At 38.4% G+C, this 20,903-nt stretch overlaps 1 protein-coding gene across 2 annotated transcripts; it reads left to right on the top strand.

The window, feature by feature from the left end:
* The first annotated feature begins 1,655 nt into the window (after nt 1–1,655).
* Nucleotides 1,656–19,899, top strand: LOC137273361 (MFS-type efflux pump MSMEG_3705-like). 2 transcript variants are annotated; one of them, XM_067805974.1, is made up of 10 exons: nt 1,656–1,703; nt 11,503–11,565; nt 11,932–12,151; nt 12,536–12,802; nt 13,151–13,313; nt 15,207–15,438; nt 16,398–16,594; nt 17,877–17,961; nt 18,618–18,803; nt 19,317–19,899. In XM_067805974.1, the coding sequence occupies exons 2-10, from the start codon at nt 11,556–11,558 to the stop codon at nt 19,457–19,459; spliced, it is 1,503 nt and encodes a 500-aa protein (XP_067662075.1). In that variant the 5' UTR covers nt 1,656–1,703; nt 11,503–11,555; the 3' UTR covers nt 19,460–19,899. The 2 variants fall into 2 exon arrangements, with proteins under 2 accessions (XP_067662075.1, XP_067662076.1); XM_067805975.1 differs by having other exon boundaries at nt 1,671–1,699; nt 19,317–19,539.
* The last annotated feature ends 1,004 nt before the right edge of the window (nt 19,900–20,903 follow it).

The following is a 20,903-nucleotide window of genomic DNA, read 5'->3' as shown; positions in this document are numbered from 1 at the left end:
GAACTAGGCAATCAACTGGTCAACAGCATGAGCATCAATCTGTGCAACTGGAAACCGATGGCATGTGTCAACCAAGTCAGCAAGCCTGACCACCAGGTCCCCTTAGTCGCCTCATGTGACAAGCAAGTCGCTTTTTTTGGCAAGCATTGGTTGCTGAAGGCCTGTTCTACCCCGGACCTTCACGGGTCTATAGGGGAAGATGTTAAGAAAATTGGTCTGCATAGTTTTCGTTCTGGCGGAGCTACTACTACCAGCGCAAGTGTATCAGATCGTCTGTTCAAACGACATGGCCGTTGGACCTCTGAAAAAAACACACACACAAAAGACGGCTGTGTCAAAGATAATGTAAAAGAATTGTTGAGTGTTACATGGTTGTTGGGTTTGTAAGAAGAAAATGCGAGAACACATCGACCTGTTTTAATTTCGAGCTGCGGTAGACATAACCCATGCTGCATGTTTGTTATGCAAAATATTTCATGATCGGTTGATCGGAGAGAATTGGAACATAAATGAATTTGTTTGGGGTAAATACGGTAAAGGTTTGAGTGACGCAGCAGGTTGAGTTGCACGTGAAAGTGGTGTCACGTCGGAGGTTTTTGGGTGCCTGAAGAGGACTATTGTGCTATTCGATTCGGTTCGGGATCTTCGCACTAAGCAGGCGAGCAACTTTCTCCCTTAAATCAACTGATTGAAGAGCTCCGCATGGAAGTTGTTTATGTTTGGTAGTTGTATGTTGAAGTGTTTGGGAAGAGAGAGGTTTGTATGCAGCTGTGAGATGGCGAGTCGACCTGTACATAACGAACGGCGGGTCAGACCAGTCGCAGACAGTGTCCTGGAACTATCACATATAAGAATGTACGTTCTGACGTATTGCGAAAACACCACGGAACATATTATTATGTTATATACCTGCTCGCGTGTAACCTGCGGTAGGCCTAACCCATCCTGTGTGTTTGTTATACAAAATAAATATTTTGTGTTAGGTTGATCGAAGAAAATTGGAACAAAAGCCCTTTTCTGTCTGGCCCAGACTATTATTTACAGACCGCCTTCATATAGCTGGAAGATTACTGGGTGCGGCGTAAAACTAAACTCACTCATATTTCATCTGTCATATATCAACATTACGCTTTTTTAAAGGACTTTTTATTTTTTTACAGGACGTTTCACAGCTAATTCCTCCATCACGTGACTGCTGAGTCTGTGCATAAATTGAATTAATGGATTATTATAACCTGTTTACTCCTCGCAGGCAAGAGAATTTTCAAAGATAATATAACTGCGTTGTGTGTGTCATGTTCGTCGAAATTCTAAATGCCTTTCAAGAAATTTTATATATTACATCACATTCTATGAAATACGCACAGCCGTGTCGTTTTCATCAAGTTGAATGTTTCATTCGTAGAAACATTCCTGAAACACAATCGCCTTGATCAGCTGTACTGAATGTTAAATTCATGGATGCAGGTAATCTGCCCATTCATTGTCCATTCAAGTGCAGATATCCAGTGTTATTTGCTGTGTCACTATCATGCGCCTCAACAAGGCAAACTAACAACCTCTGCGTCACGAAGGTTAACGATGTCACTTGTTCTGAAGCGGGGACTGCGATCGCACAAGATTTGGTCATGTGATTGGGTCATGTGTGTACTCACGTGATGTTCAACATGGTGGTTCACTGTATTTGGACGTAGGATCAGTAAGTACGTGTTTGATTTCCTAGTTGCTCTCACGGTAAGATAACACGCGGTAAAGTCAGTGAGTGAGATACAGCTTAAGCCATGAATCACGAATAGTATTAGAAAATGTTTTGGTTTCAGTTTATGTAAAAGAAAGGCGAGTGTACGAAGGGAACGAGAGGTTATATAACTTTTTTTATTATGAACGTTTATTACTATTGCCAGGGGTTACATCTAGTTGAAATGTTATAAATATGGGATAAATTTCTAAATTTCACGGACCTATATACTTCGACATAGAATTATTACAAACAACTACGGAGGGTACGGGCGGAAATCTCTCCAATAGATCTTTGTATGCTCTCCTACGTGAATTCCCCGGCAGTTTCGTTTTAGCCCCACTCATTGTAGCTAAATTAGTTTGTCATACAGACCTTGAAACAGTTTTATTCAAGAAATCCCATGCAAATTTAGAAGTCTCTGTGCTTTTTATTAGGCTACTTTATGATTATTTTCTTATAAACAATATTTCGCAGTAAAATATACTCATTTCAGAGACTAGGTGTTAGTGTAGCTAAATCTATAGTTCAATTATTGGACAATTAACTAAGGACAGTATTTTTCATTGTCATATTCTTTTTTAGCAATTTATATACACTTGATCACTAGCATCTATTGAGATAAAGAAGTTGGTGTGATTATAGAATGTTTGCCACTTTCTTTTATGACTATTTTACCATTTTTTTTACCAATAATCCTTTCCTCTGATACTAAAGGATAGGTTAGGGTTTTAGGGTTACGGCGCTAGAGTTAGGGTTAGGTTAAAGTTTGGGTTTGGGTAAACCTTTCTTTTTCTGCCTGGGTGGCGAACATATCCTATGGTAACTCCAAGAAGTTGTCAGTCCATGAGACCTCTGTTCCTCTGCTTGTGCTTGGTTTATAGAGATGGTTAATGATAAAGTTTAGGACAGGTGATTGATATTATGTGGATTGACAGTCCACACCTAAATACCTGTTCCATTTATGAAACCTGGTCACACTTTACACACAGCACAGGGACTGTGCATAATGGTTATATTAACATTTCCACTGGAATCAAATTCATTAAAGATAATGATCACAAGTACTGGGAGCATATTGACTTGTGTTCCCAAATGTGTAGACCGATGCTCATGCTGTTGATCACTGGATTGTCTGGTCCAGATGCTATATTATTTACAGACTGCCGCCATATAGCTGTAATATTCAATTTTATTGGCATATTAGAAGTTGATGGATAATAGAAAAGTATAATACTTCTTGAATAACTTCTTTATTTCTATGATGCAACGGTATAGCTTATTATACCGTTATCAAGCAAGAGTGAATATTGCAGAGTGCAGCATAACTCACTCATTCACTTATCAACTGGTGTAAGAATGTCCAACAGCGTGGAGGGTAGAAAAAATATATGGAAAATGAAAAATGTTATTACCACCATATATGGGAGGAAAACAAAACAGAAACACACCTTCCATCAATCCCTGTTGGACTAGCCAATGGTCAGCGACTCCATATCAGTCATCTTGTTTCTTGAACCATGTGACAATGTTGTCCCCACTACACATGTACCTTTGTACCCATTCAAGTACATACTGTGTCATGGTGGATCATAGGTAGCCATGGTAACCCATGCTAATCATTAGAGCGGACTCAGATGAGGATAAAGGCCCTGGTCCAAAAACTGTTATTCTAACAACACTAAGATTGCCTGAATCAGGGTGGCATGTTAGGATAGCAGATTAGCTTGTATGGGTTGCTGATTGGGGTTGTTGATTTGGAGGCTTGTCAACAAATGATTACATACAGACACTGATAAAATATATATATAAATTTGTGTCATGTGAATGTATGTCAAAAATGGAAGTGGTAAAATAAGATTGTAAAATACAAACACCAGGACAGATGGCCAACAAGACACTAGACAATATGTGTATGGAAAGTGTGAAATATAAGTTTAAACATAAAGGAGTATCGGACAGATTGGACCCTCATCCCCACCCCCCACCCCCCGACACACACACACACCTCTATTTGTAAGAGGAATGTAACTTGTTTTTTTTTTTGTGGTATATGAATGTGACAACACTATATCCTCAAGATACGTTATATTCGTATTTTGTAATGCATCCTGAGATCAGTTTGGAGGGATTTTGTGTTCAGAAAACCAAAGTGCAGAGGGTGAAAAAAGAGTCACCAGTCAAACTGATAATCCTCCTAAATATTAAAAGTGTTTCATCTGACAATTTATGAAGTGCATATGGCTCAAAACAGTCAAAAATATAATTTTCTCGCAAGGCCAGACCAATTTTATTGCTTGTTTTACAGATCCGCTTGCTGTATTTTTTCAAGATTTAGAAAACCAAACATAAATGTTTTCATTGGCCAAAAATGTAAACTGACAAGAAAATCTTTTTTTTCAGATTGTATTTCGCTCCATATACACTTCATAAATTGTCAAAAGTGAAATACTTTGAGTACTCAGATTGAATATTACTTTGATTGGTGATTTTATTTTTATTTGTTTTCCTTCCTGCCTTTTACGGATTTTTGTCTTCAGAAAACCTAAACAAGAAATAAGGCTGGTGTGGCCTAAGTTTACATTTTTGGCCTATGGAAGCATAAGGATTTAATTTTTTGAGAGAAAAAAATTAATTTATATTTTTTTTCTTCTTGCAAAAAAACTATGACGAGTGAATCCATAAAACAAGAAATAAAATTGCTCTGGCCCCAGGTTGTTATTTGAATAGGTGTCACAAATGATTACATACAACTGTTGGGTGATGATGTTTGTGAGTTAGTGAGTAATCGAGGTAGTTTAGTTTTACGCCACTCTCAACAATAATCCAGCCATATGGCGTCGTTCTGTAAATAATGTCTGGACCAGAAAATCCAATGATCAGCAACATGAGCATCGATCTGTGCAAGTGGGAACCTATGACATGTGTCAACCGTGTCGGCCAGCCTGGCCACCCGATCCCGTTAGTCGCCTCTTACAACAAGCATGGATTACTGAAGGCCAATATTTTAACCCGGACTTTCACTGGTATGATGATGTTTGTGTGAATGGATGTATGTGCATCAGCCTGAAACAATGAAATTATGACATGAGCCAGTTAGGAGAAAAAACATCATGTGTTTGCCAATTTCCGGGTGTTATTGAGCATTTGAAACACGGGAATTCATTTGGAACTGACATCTGCCAGAAGTTTGAGATGAAGATATTCCTGTGCTTCACATACTCACTAACATCCAGAAAGTGGCCAACACATGTTTATCGACATTGTAAAGACAAAAGTAAACCAAAAGGCTCACATGCGTTTTACTGTCTGCACTCATTGACAGAGTACAGGTACAGCAATGACGTGCCATCAGCTGGCCGTTTCACATGGTTCCCATGGTAGCATCTGGAAGTGCTCAATTGTGACATCATTCTGATGTTATGTCACAATATGACTTGAATGACATCACCATTGCTGACGACACACCCAATTATACAGCTAGTCATCCAAAATGTTTATGAGAATATTAGATTGTTTTCAAACTACCTGGTAAGGTAGGGGACCAGGAGACGTGCATGATGTATTAATTGTGTAACCCATTGAAAAATTGTCTTGAACGGTATGTTTATATGGATGAGAACTGAACTTTGTTCTTTTAAATACTTGTGTTTAGTTGCATAAGTCTGAAACAATGAGATGACACCATCAGCCAATATGAAACAAAGTCCAATAGATATAAACATGGTCCCCAGTTATTCATGAAGGTATTAAGTGTACATATCACTTGCATTATTTAACAACATTCGTCCAGATATTAGTATCTTAACAACATATCAAAGCATATGAACCTTATACAGTAGTGCGTTTATATAATGATATAATGATATAATGATTCACATATTGTATGTAATGTAGGGAATAGTTACAGTTCAGAATACATATTGAATATGTGATAAGATATTTCATAACGTATTGATGGGTCTCATACTCCGCAACCTCTATGATAGACTATGGTATGTGAACACAGAACAGCCGTTACCAGTCTCCAGTCTCACATGAATGAATAAATATGTATGCAGGAAACTATTCTCCTTACTACTGATATCATATAATGATTTTTTTATTTTAACCATGCTAGGTACACTTGCAACCTATAACAAAGATCACCGTTTTACATTTGCAGGGGTGGTTGGGTAGTCTCCAGGGGTGGAAATAACCCATTGCCCGATATCCCAGTCTAGTGTGTTTTTCTGTCAGGCACGCTAATTTGTATATCATGCTGTACCGGTGTCCATTCGACTTTCCATTGTTAATTATGTTGTTTATTTAAATAATCAACAACAAAATCAGCTAGTATAGTGGAAAACTTATCACGGCAAGTAATTTTACAAGTGCCACTGTACCGGGGTACATTAGCAATACATGAATTAGCTCTATCGTTGAGCCTGTTGGTTAAAGCTTTTGCTCATCATGCCAAAGACCCAGGGTAAATGGGTACAGTGAGTGACGTGATATTGCTGGAATATTGCTAAAAGTGGCCTAGAAGCAAACATACTCATTACATTTGCACTTACAAAGATATAGTCTGGTTCATAATTATTGAGAATTTTTCTTCTTACTTTGAGCTATCCTAACACCTCAACTGATTCACTGATACTTAAAACTAAGTAATGATATAAGGGAGGTAACTCATCTTGGCCTACTGAGTATAGTACAATTAGAGTTACCTCCCCTGAATTTGTAGCAGACGTCATTTTCCTCAGCACTGTCAACAATGTCTGCTGAAGATAAAAGAAGGTTGATTTTTGAGTTGTGTAATCAAGGAATTGATGATGTAAATACATTGGCAGAGAGAACAGGAACTCCTCTTTCTACTGTGTATAGGATTAGGAAGAATTTTAAAGAGGGAAAGGATTTTGGGCACCAGAAAGGAGCAGGGAGACCCAGAAAATTGGACTTCTCAGATCGCGTCCGGCTGGGAATTTTAGCGTCTAAAAAGCAAAGGGCAAGCATCTCCAACATCAGGTATGAAATGATAGAAAGGGGATCAACAGTTGTATCAAAATCTACAGTTAGAAGAAATTTGATTGATCTTGGATGGGAGAAAAAGACTGGAATTCCTTCTCCTCTCATGAAACAAGAACATAAAGACAGGCGTGTTGAGTGGTGTTTGGCACATGAAAACTTTGACTGGGAAAATGTGATTTTTACTGATGAAAGCTCAGTATGGGTATATCCCAATAATGTGAAAATATGGACAAAGTCTGCGTCAGCACCGTTGTATTGACGACCTAAATACAGCCCAAAGTTTCATGTATGGGGAGGGATATCCTTATTAGGAACGACCCCGCTGTGTGTGTTTGAGGGAAATCTGACAAGTCAACGCTACACTAACATATTAGATAATTTTCTCCTTCCAAGTGCACATGTGGTTTATGGAAATGACTGGATTTTGCAGCAAGATAATGATCCTAAACACACCGCAAAACATGCCAAGCAGTGGTTTCAGGAGAAAAATGTGACTGCATTACCATTTCCTGCATATAGTCCTGACTTAAATCCCATTGAGAACATTTGGGGGATGATGAAGGAATGTGTGAATCAAAAGGGGTTGACAAAAATTGAAGACATGAAGAGAGAAGTGGTCCGATACTGGGACAGCATAACTCACGAGACACTAACCTCTCTGATAGGAAGTATGCCTACCCGTCTTAGACTGTGCCGTGAAGCTCAAGGAGACTTGATAAAATATTAAATTGTTACCTACACAACATGAAAAGGTCAGTTCACTTTTACAATACATTCAATTTTATCTGATTTGTTCTCGTTTAATAATATGAAATGCTTTAGCTATTCTCAATAATTTTGAACCATACTGTACATCAGTCTCCTGTATCAAATATACAAGCATACATTTACTTGCCAACAATGTTCAGATATGAATAGGTTATAACAGAATGTATTATTTGATAAATTATTTAATGTAAATTAAGGTTAGAGTTCAATAGATTATTCAAATAACTCCCTGAACTGTGAGTACATCACATGGCCAGAGCCATTTTCTCTCTAAAGACACGATGGAAAAAAAATATAAAAATAAAATCACCAGTCAAAGTAATATTGCTTCTAATAACAAAAAATATTTTACTTCTGGCAATCTATGAAGTGTATATGGGCAAAAAACAGTCCCCCCAAAATATCAAGTTTACATTTTTGTTCAGTAAAATCAATGATTTTTTTAGCAGAAAAAAAAAATTGTATTCTTGAACATGGATCCATAAAACAAGAAATAAAATTGGTCTACCGTAATGCTCATAACAGTACATACTGTAACTAATCATGATATACTGGAAATAATCCATATATAAAGTACGATCAATTAAACTCAAGGATGTCCATCCAAATCCTGTCATAAGGTCAGTGACTGAAGATCAGCAACACTTACATGAGCAACAGATATGTCCTTCCTTAAGAAGTAAACTAGAAACAGTTTCTGAAACCATCAAAAAAAACCACCCAGCATGCCCACGGGGCTGATAACTACAAAATGTTGCAGGACTTAGAGCTATTTGTAACCAACTCATAAAATTGGATAGGTGTTAAAATGACTATCATTTGCAACCTTTGGGTGATCTTGTCCTTTGTCAACGGCGGACAATGAAGATATATGATTGTTACATACTATTAGAAAAGAACAACATTGTTCGTTGGCATTCTCTAGACCTACCACATTTAATGTTAAATAAATGTGTAGCCTGATATGTGGAAGTTACTGATCATGACCTATACAGACGTCTAGCTACCACAAATGTAAATTATTTTCGATATATTTCCAGTAGTCCGTGACATGGTCAGTTATGTACCCTTGGAAAATGGATTGTCCCTCAGGGCTGCCTATAAGATAAAGTAGTAAGCCCACCATGTAACTAACAAGCATCGGGCCATCAGGCAGACGCTATTTCATACACTGCCAGAAACTGATGTTAAAATGTATGTGATCTACCCTTTGAATGTGTCAACTTTGGCCAGCTTGGCCTGCCAGCAATACAGTAGACCAGGTGGAAGTAAGTACATACAGGTTTATGCTGCATTCAGAATTATTTCAGTTACATGACATGCCCCCTTTCACAAAGCACCAAGGTGATCATAAGTCACTGAGGTAACCTCAGAGCAATGTTAAAGAATGGGAGTCAAGGTTAGCCTTAGTAAAGGTTGCTTCAGGAAAGGAGCCTCTGGTCTGTAATGATCAAGTCTAGGCGGGAGGATGTTGGACAAAACATGCTGTTAGTCAAAAACATACAGTGGGCCAACTAGCTGTGGTTAAAATAAGATAAAGCTTACTGTACCGAGCTATGAAATGAATGTTTTAAGATGTGAAATTCTTAAGTAAATCACATAATCAATATTTATATAGACTGTATCTCAGAAAGCTTTCCTCACTGTGCTGTTCCAGATCCTTCTGGGCGGCATTATTCTTCCAATTGGATATGTCGTTTGTACATGGTTAGTGCCAAACAGTAAGTGTTGACCTTTGCTGGTGATATAGACTCATTAGGGAGTCCCAAGTTTCTGAATTAGGTGTAAAATTGAAACTGATGACTCTTGCCAAACATTCATCTTACTTCTCCCGCAATTATCTCACTCCATCGCAATTGATGTTACATTATATAACAACAAGCCAATATTCAATGAATGATTAAGCCAAAAGTACAGTCTTATCACTGCTTGCACATTGGCAGTGAAGGTTCTCATACGACTGCCATATTGAAAAATGAGTAAACTGATTAGAATTATGGTAGTGAATCTATTATTTGAGATAATACGGAAAAAATTACCGGGATCTGACAGTAATGGGGAAACCGACGTTAATGGTACGTCTGATTGGTGTCTCTCCCGGGAAGATGACATTTGGTATCGCAGTGAAAATCCTTTGATGTTTCGCCAAGGTGGACTTATGTTTTTTCAATGGATTAGTGAGGTGGGTTATGCCATAAACTGAACTGCATAATGAAATCGGTGTTCATTTACAATATCAACTCACTGATAATTGATTGACATTGATCGATTTGAACTCACTACTGACTGACTGCTTTTGACACTGATTCTAATTCGCTAATTATTTGTTGATGTTTACACACTAATTATTATGGGTATATATCCTGATTATCCGTAGTCCAGAGCGTCACTTTCGAAATGGCAAATCAGCAGTTAGAGTTCAAGTTCATTCCATCTTCAAGTCATACCTTGTAAACTGGAACCATAAGTGTCATGGTATATGCAGATGCAATATCGTACCTAATGAAGCTCCCGTAGAATGTGTTATGTTTACAGTGATAAATGCTTCTTGATTGTGGAAAGTGCACAAACAATTGTAGTGTTATTGTTTATAATTTACATCTATATAATTAATTCATTCATGTTATTGAAAACGTATATCTACGTATTTTGAATGTATTCAGTACTGTGGACAGCATTCAATGCTGTCTTGTAAAAATAAACTTTCTATTAGAATAATGACATTCAGTGTACATAAAAATTATCGATAAAATGGTATTATCCTTGTAAAATCACTTAGAGCCTCTATTGTTCACCAGGGGGAGTCGACTTGAAAAGCATACCCCGACACCTCAGGTAGCACATGCTTCACTGGTTTGTGTTTAAAACATCACAGTTGTCGTCTCCCAGGAATCTGTAATCATCTGATTTCCTAGCTTCTTCACTCCTAAGAGCCTTGCAGTATTATTTAGGTATACCTTGAAACCAAGTGTTGTGTCCAGGATCTGAGTGAGTGAGTTTCATGCCGCACTCGACAATGTCCCAGCTATATGGTGGCAGTCTGTAAATAATCGAGTCTGGACCAGACAATCCAGGGATCAAAAACATGAGCATCGATCTGCGCAACTGGGAACCGATGACGTGTCAACCAAGTCAGCAAGCCTGACCACCCGCTCCCATTAGTTGCCTCTTACGACAAGCATAGTCACCTTTTATGGCAAGCATGGGTTGCTGAAGGCCTATTCTACCCCCGGACCTTCACGGGTCCCAGGATCTGAGGGTCATTGGGACTCATGCTCTTAAATTTCAGGGGTCTTGGACTACAAAATGTAGGTCCCAGACACATAAATCTGGTTATTAACACTGTGATGTACTGGGGATATTTTTGTAATATTATGTTATAATATTGTTGCAGTTCAGTCACTTATATTCTGTTGTGTAGCATTTCATTGCTGCAGTAATTAAATGGCAAATGATACCATAACCCAGCTAGTAACACACTCATTGATAACTTATTGTTACTTGATCAACATTTTACAAAAAAAATATTTGCATTTATTGTGCGTCCTGCAAATAAATGTCATTGTGTGCGTTATCAATTTTGAAGGAATGCACGTCCTGTAAATCCCTGCATGATCTTGATACACCAAGACGAATAAAGAGAAATATATGTGTAATTTTTAAGGATCACATTTTTGCAATAAATTCAGTATTGAAGTTACAGTTAAAACACTTCTTAATTTAGGAAAGCAAGATTTTAAACAATTTACATTTTGAAACAAAATACAATGTTGCCCCAGTTTGCCTGCCAAAGACACTAACAATAGAATCCTTGGTACTTCCCAGAACTCCAAACAACTGGCATGAATTAGCTTTGATGTATTTACTGTCATTATAATTATTATTCATTGCTTGTTTCCATCTGATACAGTGTAGTCAGTTTATCCATGCTTTGATAATTAGTGGATTCTGTTATGGTGACTTGTTTGTTGTTTATTACTTGACAGAATTTTCCTGATCTGCCAGCTGTTGCACGCACAAGTCACTGTCAGCCTGCACAATGGAAGAAGGTAGGATGTTGATGCTACTGATAGGGAAATGTGTTTAATTATTGGCTATTGGGCAACTGTATGTATTGCAGTTAGAGGACAGTGTTACATTGTCACCTACTAGACATGTGGCAGATGAATCTCCTCACCCATCAGTGAATGGGTACTCCTTACAATCCAATGATTTGCATCATGAGGACTGCTCTATACCATGAACCAAATCAGCACGTCACAACACCTGGTAGTATCAGGTACCAGTAGATGACTTTTATGGCAAGCATGAGTGACTGAAGATCAGTTTTAACAATGGTGGAATGATTGTGGTTACCTCCCCTGCTTGTAGGTCAGCAATGGTGGAATAAATGTGGTTGTCTCCCCTGTTTATAGGTCAGCGATGGTGGAAGGATGTGCGTCCATACAGTGTTTACGTCCTGGTGTTGGTACTCCTGGCCTACCTCCTCAACCAGCTTGACCGATACATGCTGGCCATCACGGCCAAACCAATGGCCCAGGAGATTCACTATGGCGACCAGGCCTGCATGGTCAACACATCATACTCGACCATGGAAGCTGCAGGGGTCAAGTGCAATGGAACTACATCAGAAGAGTGAGTCACAGCTATGTTTGGGCAAATTAATTTCAGTTTTTTTGTTGTAAGGTCCTCTTAAAGAAACATTAATGAACAATATGCTTCATTCACCTGTTCCCCAGAATCTGCTTACACACACTAGCTAATTATTCACAAACAACCCCACTTGCCTGCTCACTCAGGCATCCATCCACCCATCCATCTGTAAACACTCTTCTCCTGCTCACCTATCAAGAAAGAAAACACCTAACACCCACCATCTTGTCAATACCCACCTACTGACTCTATGAACCATCCAGTAACACACAGACACATTCACCCACCCACCTGGTGTCCCATCCCCTAGCCCATCCACTCACCCATCTGCTGACCATGTAATGATGTGCTACCATCTTTTGTCAGTTGCACATCGATACACAGTGAGAACGGGTCAGCAGTGTGCAAGTGGGACTACAACGGACAGGGCTATGAGTATCAGCTAGTGGCGGGGCCCATCTTCATCCTCATCTACACCTTCATGGGTATCTTCATCGGCTTCGCTGCTGACTTGTACAACAGGAAAATCCTCCTGGCCATCTGCCTCATCTTCTGGTCTTTGATGACCCTCCTCACTGGTGCTATCAATGAGTACTGGCAGCTGGCCATTCTCAGATTCGGACTGGGCATGGGGTGAGCTGTACGATGATGTTTTCAGTGACTTGCATGATTCACCCTCAGTGGAATCTAGTGCCTTTTGATACATAATATAACACTTTGCAGTGACAGTGAGTGTTAATTAATCTCCATCCTGAAGCAAATTTTCACTGTGTAGCAAAGAGGTATTTTCCTCTGATAACTGGTTCCACATTTGATCAACCTTGTGTTTAGTTAACTACTTCAATTTTATTTGGTTCTATAGTAACTTAAATTTATTGATTAGGCCTTGAGAAGGCCCTAGGTGTTTACTTAGAGGGCTGAGAATCATACAAACCTGAATAAGTTATGAGAAGAGTGTAACCATGGTGATCTGTTGTCTAGGGAGGCTGGATGTACCCCTTTCGCTGCCTCCCTCCTGACTGACTACTTCTCGGCATCAGTTCGGGGCCTAGCTCTGGGCATCTATAACTGGGGCATCTACATGGGCTACAGTCTATCCTACGCTATTGGCAACTTCATCACACTAGCCAACATCAACGGACAGGTAGACACTTCTCAGTCTCATAAAAACAGCATTTGCCAATCTGCAAGAGAGGCGCTATGTGCAGTTTTACGGGACCAAGCAATTTTTTTTCCCTGAGGCCTGTTGTACACATGAAAATACTTACAATGGTTGGTTAGCACAAGCATGTTTGCATTTAGACAGTGCATGGTATGTAAACATGGCATTCTGAAGAAGCTGGCTACCTATTCTTGAAACGTTCATAACCCTACAAGCCTATTCTTAACACACTGGCTACGATCAAAGTCACGAATTCTTAGGGCTACGAATGGTCACGAGAGTCCTGGACATTTTCAGTTGACTTTGGTATTCAGAATTTTTAAAATGTGGGAAGCTATATACATCTCGACAAGATGTAGTGTATTTTCGAAACTATAAAAGTTTGTTTTTGGAAATGTTGAAAACAGTTTCTGTATGAACTGGGTTTAATTTCACATAATTGTCTCTGTATTTGGCTTATTTGGTTTTTTTTCATTTTATGTTTATTTTCATAACCTTAAATGCCTTGCATTATTATCAACATCTGTACCATGTTTTGTTGTTTCTATTTGATAAATAACACTTGTAGAGACAACCTTTGAAGATCCGGGTTAGAATTGATCTTCAGTAACCCATGCTTGTCGTAAGAGGCGGCTAACAGGATCGGATGGTCAGGCTCACTGACGTAAGTGGCATATGTCAATATCCCAATTGTGTAGATCAAAGTTCATGCTGTTGATCACAGGATTGTCTGGTCTAGACTCAGTTATTTACACACTATCACCCTACAGCTGCAATATTGCTGACTGTGGCATAAAACAAGTAACCAAAGCAAGACTTGTTTATGCTTCATGCAGAAATCTTTGGTCCATTGACAGGTTGCTATGCAGATAAATGTCATCTATATATTTGTTATTGGGATATTTGTTCCTTAACTGCTATCATGACAGATACAATGTAGGAATGTCAAGTATCATTCAAATAGAAAATATCTCTATAAAATCATAAAATATGATGTCATAAATTCTTGTCTGAAATTGAAGGGAGATAACTCATTTCTTTTTCTGTTCACCACCAGTTTGTTTCCATTGTACCAGCCAACACACATTTTGAGGAAATGAAAATGAAAAAGTTAAAACATTCATTTACTCAATTTGAAGCTTAATCCATAATTTCATGGAATTTGAAGGGTATTTTTTATAAGTGTGACCTTTGAAATCATATCTTGAAATAATTTGATCTGCAATGTTGATAACATTCCACTCATATTCAGGGTGAGATTGTAAGACTTGATGTTTCTACTAGTGTAAGTGATAGTGTTATCTGATTGTCTTTATTCAGTTATGGCCCCATTGTCTGCAACAGATGAACGTGTATCCAAACTGTAGATCAGTGTTCATGATGACAATAACTTAATTGTCTGGTTCATACTCATTATTTTGGACTACCATCATATCATGTAAACTGATCCTGTTTTTGTTTTGGTTTGTCAATGGTTATGTTTCATTTAAAATTTGGTATTAATTTTGGGAATGTCTCACACTCATGTGGCATCACCATCTTGTAAATGTCATGAAGCTGGAATTAAAGTATGGACCAAGCTCTATCAGTTTTGTGTGGAGCATTAAACAACAATTATCATTCTGCAGAAGCAAGAAACAACTCCAAAAGTCGCATCAACAGGCATTTATTTAAGTTACATTTTTCGGTAGTCACTGTCAAGTCAACGCATATCAATGCTGACATGAATCGATCCAGTAATTAAGAAAATTTGTGTTGGTGTACAGACAGGTATGCAGACAGCCAAGTGACCATGGATAGCACAGTGAATCAGACTTTGCATGATAATTTTGTGTACAGGTTAGGTCATGTGATCAAGACAGTGTTGTGTTTCAGGGGTGGCGATGGGCGTTCTACATCTCTGGCATCCCAGGGCTCATTCTAGGTGTACTCATCATCTTCACCCTCAAGGAACCAGCCCGTCACGCGGTGCAGCAACCTAATGAGCAAGAAGGCTTCATTCAAACAGAGAAAATCAGCATTTGTCAGAGGCTTGGAAGAATACTCAGGCCATTTCTCAGTCCTTCACTCATCATGCTGTGTGTGGCTGGCTCCATTAGGAATGCAGGTAGGGATCTACATGGTATGATCCACTTACTGATCCTTTAGGAATCCAGGTAGGGATCCACATGGTACAATCCACTTATGGATTCTTTAGGAATGCAGGTAGGGATCCACATGGTACAGTCCACTTATGGATCCTTTAGGAATGCAGGAGGGGATCCACATAGTATGATCCTCACATGGATCTATTAGGAATGCAGTTAGGGATCCACACTGTATGGTCCTGATGTGGATCTATTAGGAATGTGGGCCAGTTTGTGATTGACTTATTTTAATCCTTGTATATACATTAGAATCATGTAGGGATCCATCCAGTTTGCCCATTTTCGTCTGACTCTATTTGAACTGATCCGTTAAAGTCCGGGGTAGAATAGGCCTTCAGCAACCCATGCTTGTCATGAAAGGTGACTATGCTTGTCATAAGAGGCAACAAACAGGATCAGATGGTCAGGCTCACTGACTTGGTTGATGCATGTCATTGGTTTCCATTTGCGCATACCGATGCTCATGCTTTTGATCACTGGATTGTCAGGTCCAGACTCGGTTATTTACAGACCACCACCATATAGCTGGAATATTGCTGAGTGCAGTGTAAAACTCAACTCACGCAATCACTCCATTTGAACACCTACCCCCCCACACACACACACCCCTCACCCACCCAACCACCAACCTAAATGTTTGTACAAAGTTGATGACCAGTCCCCATATATTTTAAGGGTAAGTTATTAATAAATTTTGTGTACCAAATTACTGCCCCTATTCCCTCTCTCTCAACATATTTTATGAAGATAATTTAGAAAAAAATGTCCTTGATAAAATAGTATCTTTTTAAAGACGAGAAGTTTTTTCTACATAAAACCATGCTCATCATTAAATTGTTTCAGGAACCATGATGTGTCGATTCTGTCTGATTGGCTAACTAGTGTCATATGGTTGTTTGATATTTATTTCTGATTACAGCGGGCTATGTCTGGGCGTACAATACTCAGCCCTACTTTATCATGATTGGACAGACGAAGGAGCAGATTGGAACGTACATGTCGTGGATCCCGCTCGTCAGTGGCAGTATAGGCGTTGTCGTTGGTGGCTTCATCTCCGACCGCGTGGTGAAGAAACGTGGACTGTATGCTAGGGTTCTTATACTTGTGGCCAGTCAGGTATGTAAGTCATTTCTTTTATTTGTTCTGTTGGTTATTGGTATGAATTTTAATGTGATGGCTCATAAAAATGATAAATATCTCCCAGCTTACAAGATTATACTGCTACTCAAGAATGAAAACCAACTTCAAGGTCAGACAGTCATGGAAGTATGAATATAAAATGGTACAGAAAAATATCATTTCTTTTGCAAGAATAAAGATTTTTATAGATATTATAAGTTGTTCACTGGTTCCATCAATTTGCATTTGTAAAATATCAGTTATTTCCATACATCAAATGTGATTCACTGTTATTTGAGATAAAGAATGTAGTACCAGATAAGTTCAGCATCCCCACCTGCGTACAAAGAAATGTTCCTTGCTTGTAAGCGGGGTACATTGAAAATAATAGAAGAGCACTCATTCAATCAGAAAGTGACATTTATGTATGAGGTAAAATAATTTTCAATATCCCTCCACATGAATATATATATATGGCCAAAGTGGCAATTTTACGTAACCTTAGTGATAAGGAGATTAATAGGTTGTTTGTGTACCTTCCTGTCCATGAACACAACTCACTTTGGCAATCTAGAAAGCTCTTAAGAAGGGATGTGCAGTTAGCATGGAAAACACTTGTCAAATATCATCCGTACTGAACAATGCCCCTTCGATCTGAAGTTAACTGATTATACTTCCTCACTGCACATAGAGATAGGAAGGGTTGTGTGAGGTTAATAGGAAAATCAGTGTTCAGCACCTCTCACGTACATGACAAATGTCTGTAAATAATCAAGGCGAGACAATCCAGTGATTGACATCATGAGCAGTGAACTATGCAATGGAGATATGTTGACATGCTTACGTGTTTACCTAAACTAGTTTGTTGCCCCTTATGACAAGCACATGTTAATGAAGACTGGCTTTGCCAAAATATTATGAAAAAAGCCTAAAGCAGAAAAATTGTGCTCATTTAGTGCTGCATTTGAATATAAAGGTATTTGGTGTAAAGTTAACTTTGGAACTGCACCTTGACAAATGGACTTATCAAATGCAGCCTTTGGCTGTCAGAGTTATCTCCCTTACACAATGTTTTGGGCTCTTCTGACTATTTTACCACAACCATACAGGGACACAATTTACCAAACACTTTCCCTGTAAATAATGGACATTTCATGGACACTTCATGGACAGACTGATCCTCCTACAAGATCCTTTTATTGTCTGTGTACAGGAGTAAGTTTGTATATAGTCAAGATGGTCTCTTTGTTCGTAGTTCCATTTCAGACTTCCATTGCAGATTTTAGCCGCACCATTTGCAGCAGGTGCTCTGTTCCTGAACCCACCTGGTGCCTTTATCAGCCAGATACCGACATACATTATTGGTAAGTCCGAGTTCATGCGAGGGGACATTTGTGTGCCTTCAGTCTTTCTGTGTAACTTTCTCTCTATAGAAATCTCTCCTGATGCCATGAGACGTTCTAAGCGGACATTTTATGGAGAAGATGTTGGTGTTAGTGTCTCTAAAAGTTGCTAGACTATCTAGAGAAACTTGGGGATTTAGGGATTTTTAAAGAAATTTCATTGACAAATGTAACCATCTCATGTACCCATTGGACATTATTAGTTTACTTGTTGACTTGCAGACATTATTTTCAGTGCAACGTATTTAGCTGAATTTATGACGAACTTCAAAGTACCGGTAGTTTTACTATGATGATGATGGTTAATATATGTTTATATGAGGAAGTGGAGACCCATAGTGTTAATAACTGGGCGTATCAGGTAAAGAATGTTTTATCAAGCATTGGTGTCAGTGAATTATGACTGAGACAAGAAGAGTTCAGGGTTAGGGAAATTTAGTAATTTGTCTGAATCTGGATCTGGATCTGTGTCTGGATCTGGATCTGGATCTGTACCTGTGTCTGAATCTAGATCTGTACCTGTGTCTGTGTCTGAATCTGGATCTGGATCTGAATCTCTGTGTGTGTCTGTATCTGAATCTGAATCTGAATCTGAATCTGAATCTACACACTTGCAGGAGAAATGTGGGTGGGTGTGGCCCTGGCAGTGCTGGTTGAGCTGGTTCCTAGTACTGTGAGATCTGGTGCTGTGGCCGTCTACCTCTTCATCATCAGCAACGTGGGGGGCAACGTTCCCTTGTTGGTACCCTATATTCAGTCCAGCTTCGAAGCCAGAGGATTCACAAAAGTGCAGTCTCTTAGAGGTGAGTGATATTGTCAGACATTATATGATGTTGTTAATTCCAAGGTCACATGATACCGATGTGATCATTTATGAGAGGTTATACCATTTCATCCCTCATCTTCTCCCAGATGCTTGCCATGAAAGGCAACTATGCTTGTCATAAGAGGCAACTAACAGGATCAGGTGGTCAAACTCGCTGACATGGTTGACACATGTCATTGTGCAGATCGATGCTGATGCTGTTGATCACTGGATTGTCTGGTGCACACTCTATTATTTACAGACCGCCGCCATAAAGCTGGAATATTTGCTGAGTGGGGTGTAAAACTAAACTCACTCACTCACTCACTCCCACAGTTACCCATCAATCCATCAACTATCACTCTACATCTTATATCTGGGGTTACTCACTCTCCCATGTTACAGGATCACTCTACATCTTTATCTAGGGTCACTGACTACACACTCCCATGTTACAGGATCACTCTACATTTTTATCTAGGGTCACTGACTACACACTTCCATGTTACAGGATCACTCTACATCTTGTACCCAGGACTGTACGTGCTGGGATCACTGCTGTTTCTGCTCACAATGTTTGTCGTAAAGCGTGATCAACGTCGAGTCCAGGGATATGAAGTACTGGATGGCACCAACTCTGCCAAGGAATCATAGATAACAATGAATATAGGGATACCATCATCAACGAATCCAATTAATGTGGAATGAAGGATGCAAACCATGTTAACAGAACTCAATGGGGAAATACCTCCATATTCAGAGACTGCATCCAAATATACCAAAACATTATTGAAGATTTACAACCAACTTCTCCACACAAAACATACAGCTGTATGGCGAAAAACAGTATAAAAGCTGTAATTGTTTGTAATGTTCACATGAATATTTACAGAATGTTGTCACACTGCTAGAAAATTTACTATTTAAGACCAGATGAATTTTATTTCATGTTTTATGGATTTTGTCCTCAGAAAACCGACACACAGGAGGGAAAATTTTTTTTTTTTAAATTACCAATCAAAGTCATAGTCCTTTGAAATACTAAAAATATTTTACTTTGGGCAATTTATGAAGTGTATTTGGGACAAAAAAAACAATCTACAGAATGTTTCCTATATGTTAACATTTTTGGCTAATAAAAACGTAAGGGTTTTTACTATTTGAATGCAGAAAAGTCATTTATTTATTTTTCTTATCCTTGAAGACAAGAAATAAAATGGGTCTGGCCTCAAAGAAGTAAAACAACTGATTTCAGATATTACTGAAGTAAATTTGTCATAGCCATGATTTTAAACTTCTCTTACCTCAAATAGTGCACACTTTCCAGTTTTCTTTCAACAATGTTGTTCCAGATGGTGCAACTCCATACTTGCAAGAACAAGGGAAAGATAAGATAAGGGTTGGGTATATATATATATACAAATTATTATAGTTGAAAATTTATATTTTCTTGTGATTAGTTGTATACATGAGTGACACACAAGATGATACATTCTGTGAATAGTTATCAACGTTACATATCCTCAGCAACCTCAATGTTTAGTTTTGACAATCTCATCTATTTTGACTGAGAAACATTTCATTGTAACAAGAGGTATGCTGTGTTTTTGTAATACTTTAATATCATTGCTCTCAAGACCTCTGTTATATGCGATGATTATTTTCACATATAGTTGTGGAGAGACTGGGTTTAGTTGTCAATGCATTTACTGGTACATCTTTTATTACACAGTTATCTCCCTTTGTAGAGATCAGTCACCCATTCAAATGTGATACTCATAAACTGTAGTCGTATAGTGTGCCAATATATGATATATGTGGAAAGTTTATTGTATTTTAATCTGGATTTCCATATTTTTTTTTTAGGGTGAATTTCTTATTTGTATACAATTGATTGATCATATATGTTTTACTGCACAAAATTGTATTTTAATCTGGATTTCTGTATTTTTTAGATGTGGGAATTTCTTTTTGCACATAATTATTTAATTATATTGGTTCTTATATACAAAAAATGTTAAAGAACGCACAATACTTTTGTTTTACTAACTCATCTGGAATTGCAGCTTACCTATGGAAGTATGAAAGAATTCTATAT

This window comes from Haliotis asinina, chromosome 2, assembly GCF_037392515.1.
Source record: "Haliotis asinina isolate JCU_RB_2024 chromosome 2, JCU_Hal_asi_v2, whole genome shotgun sequence".
NCBI lineage: Eukaryota > Metazoa > Mollusca > Gastropoda > Lepetellida > Haliotidae > Haliotis > Haliotis asinina.
The sequence above is the reverse complement of the archived record's forward strand: the minus strand, read 5'-3'. Positions and strand labels throughout refer to the sequence as shown.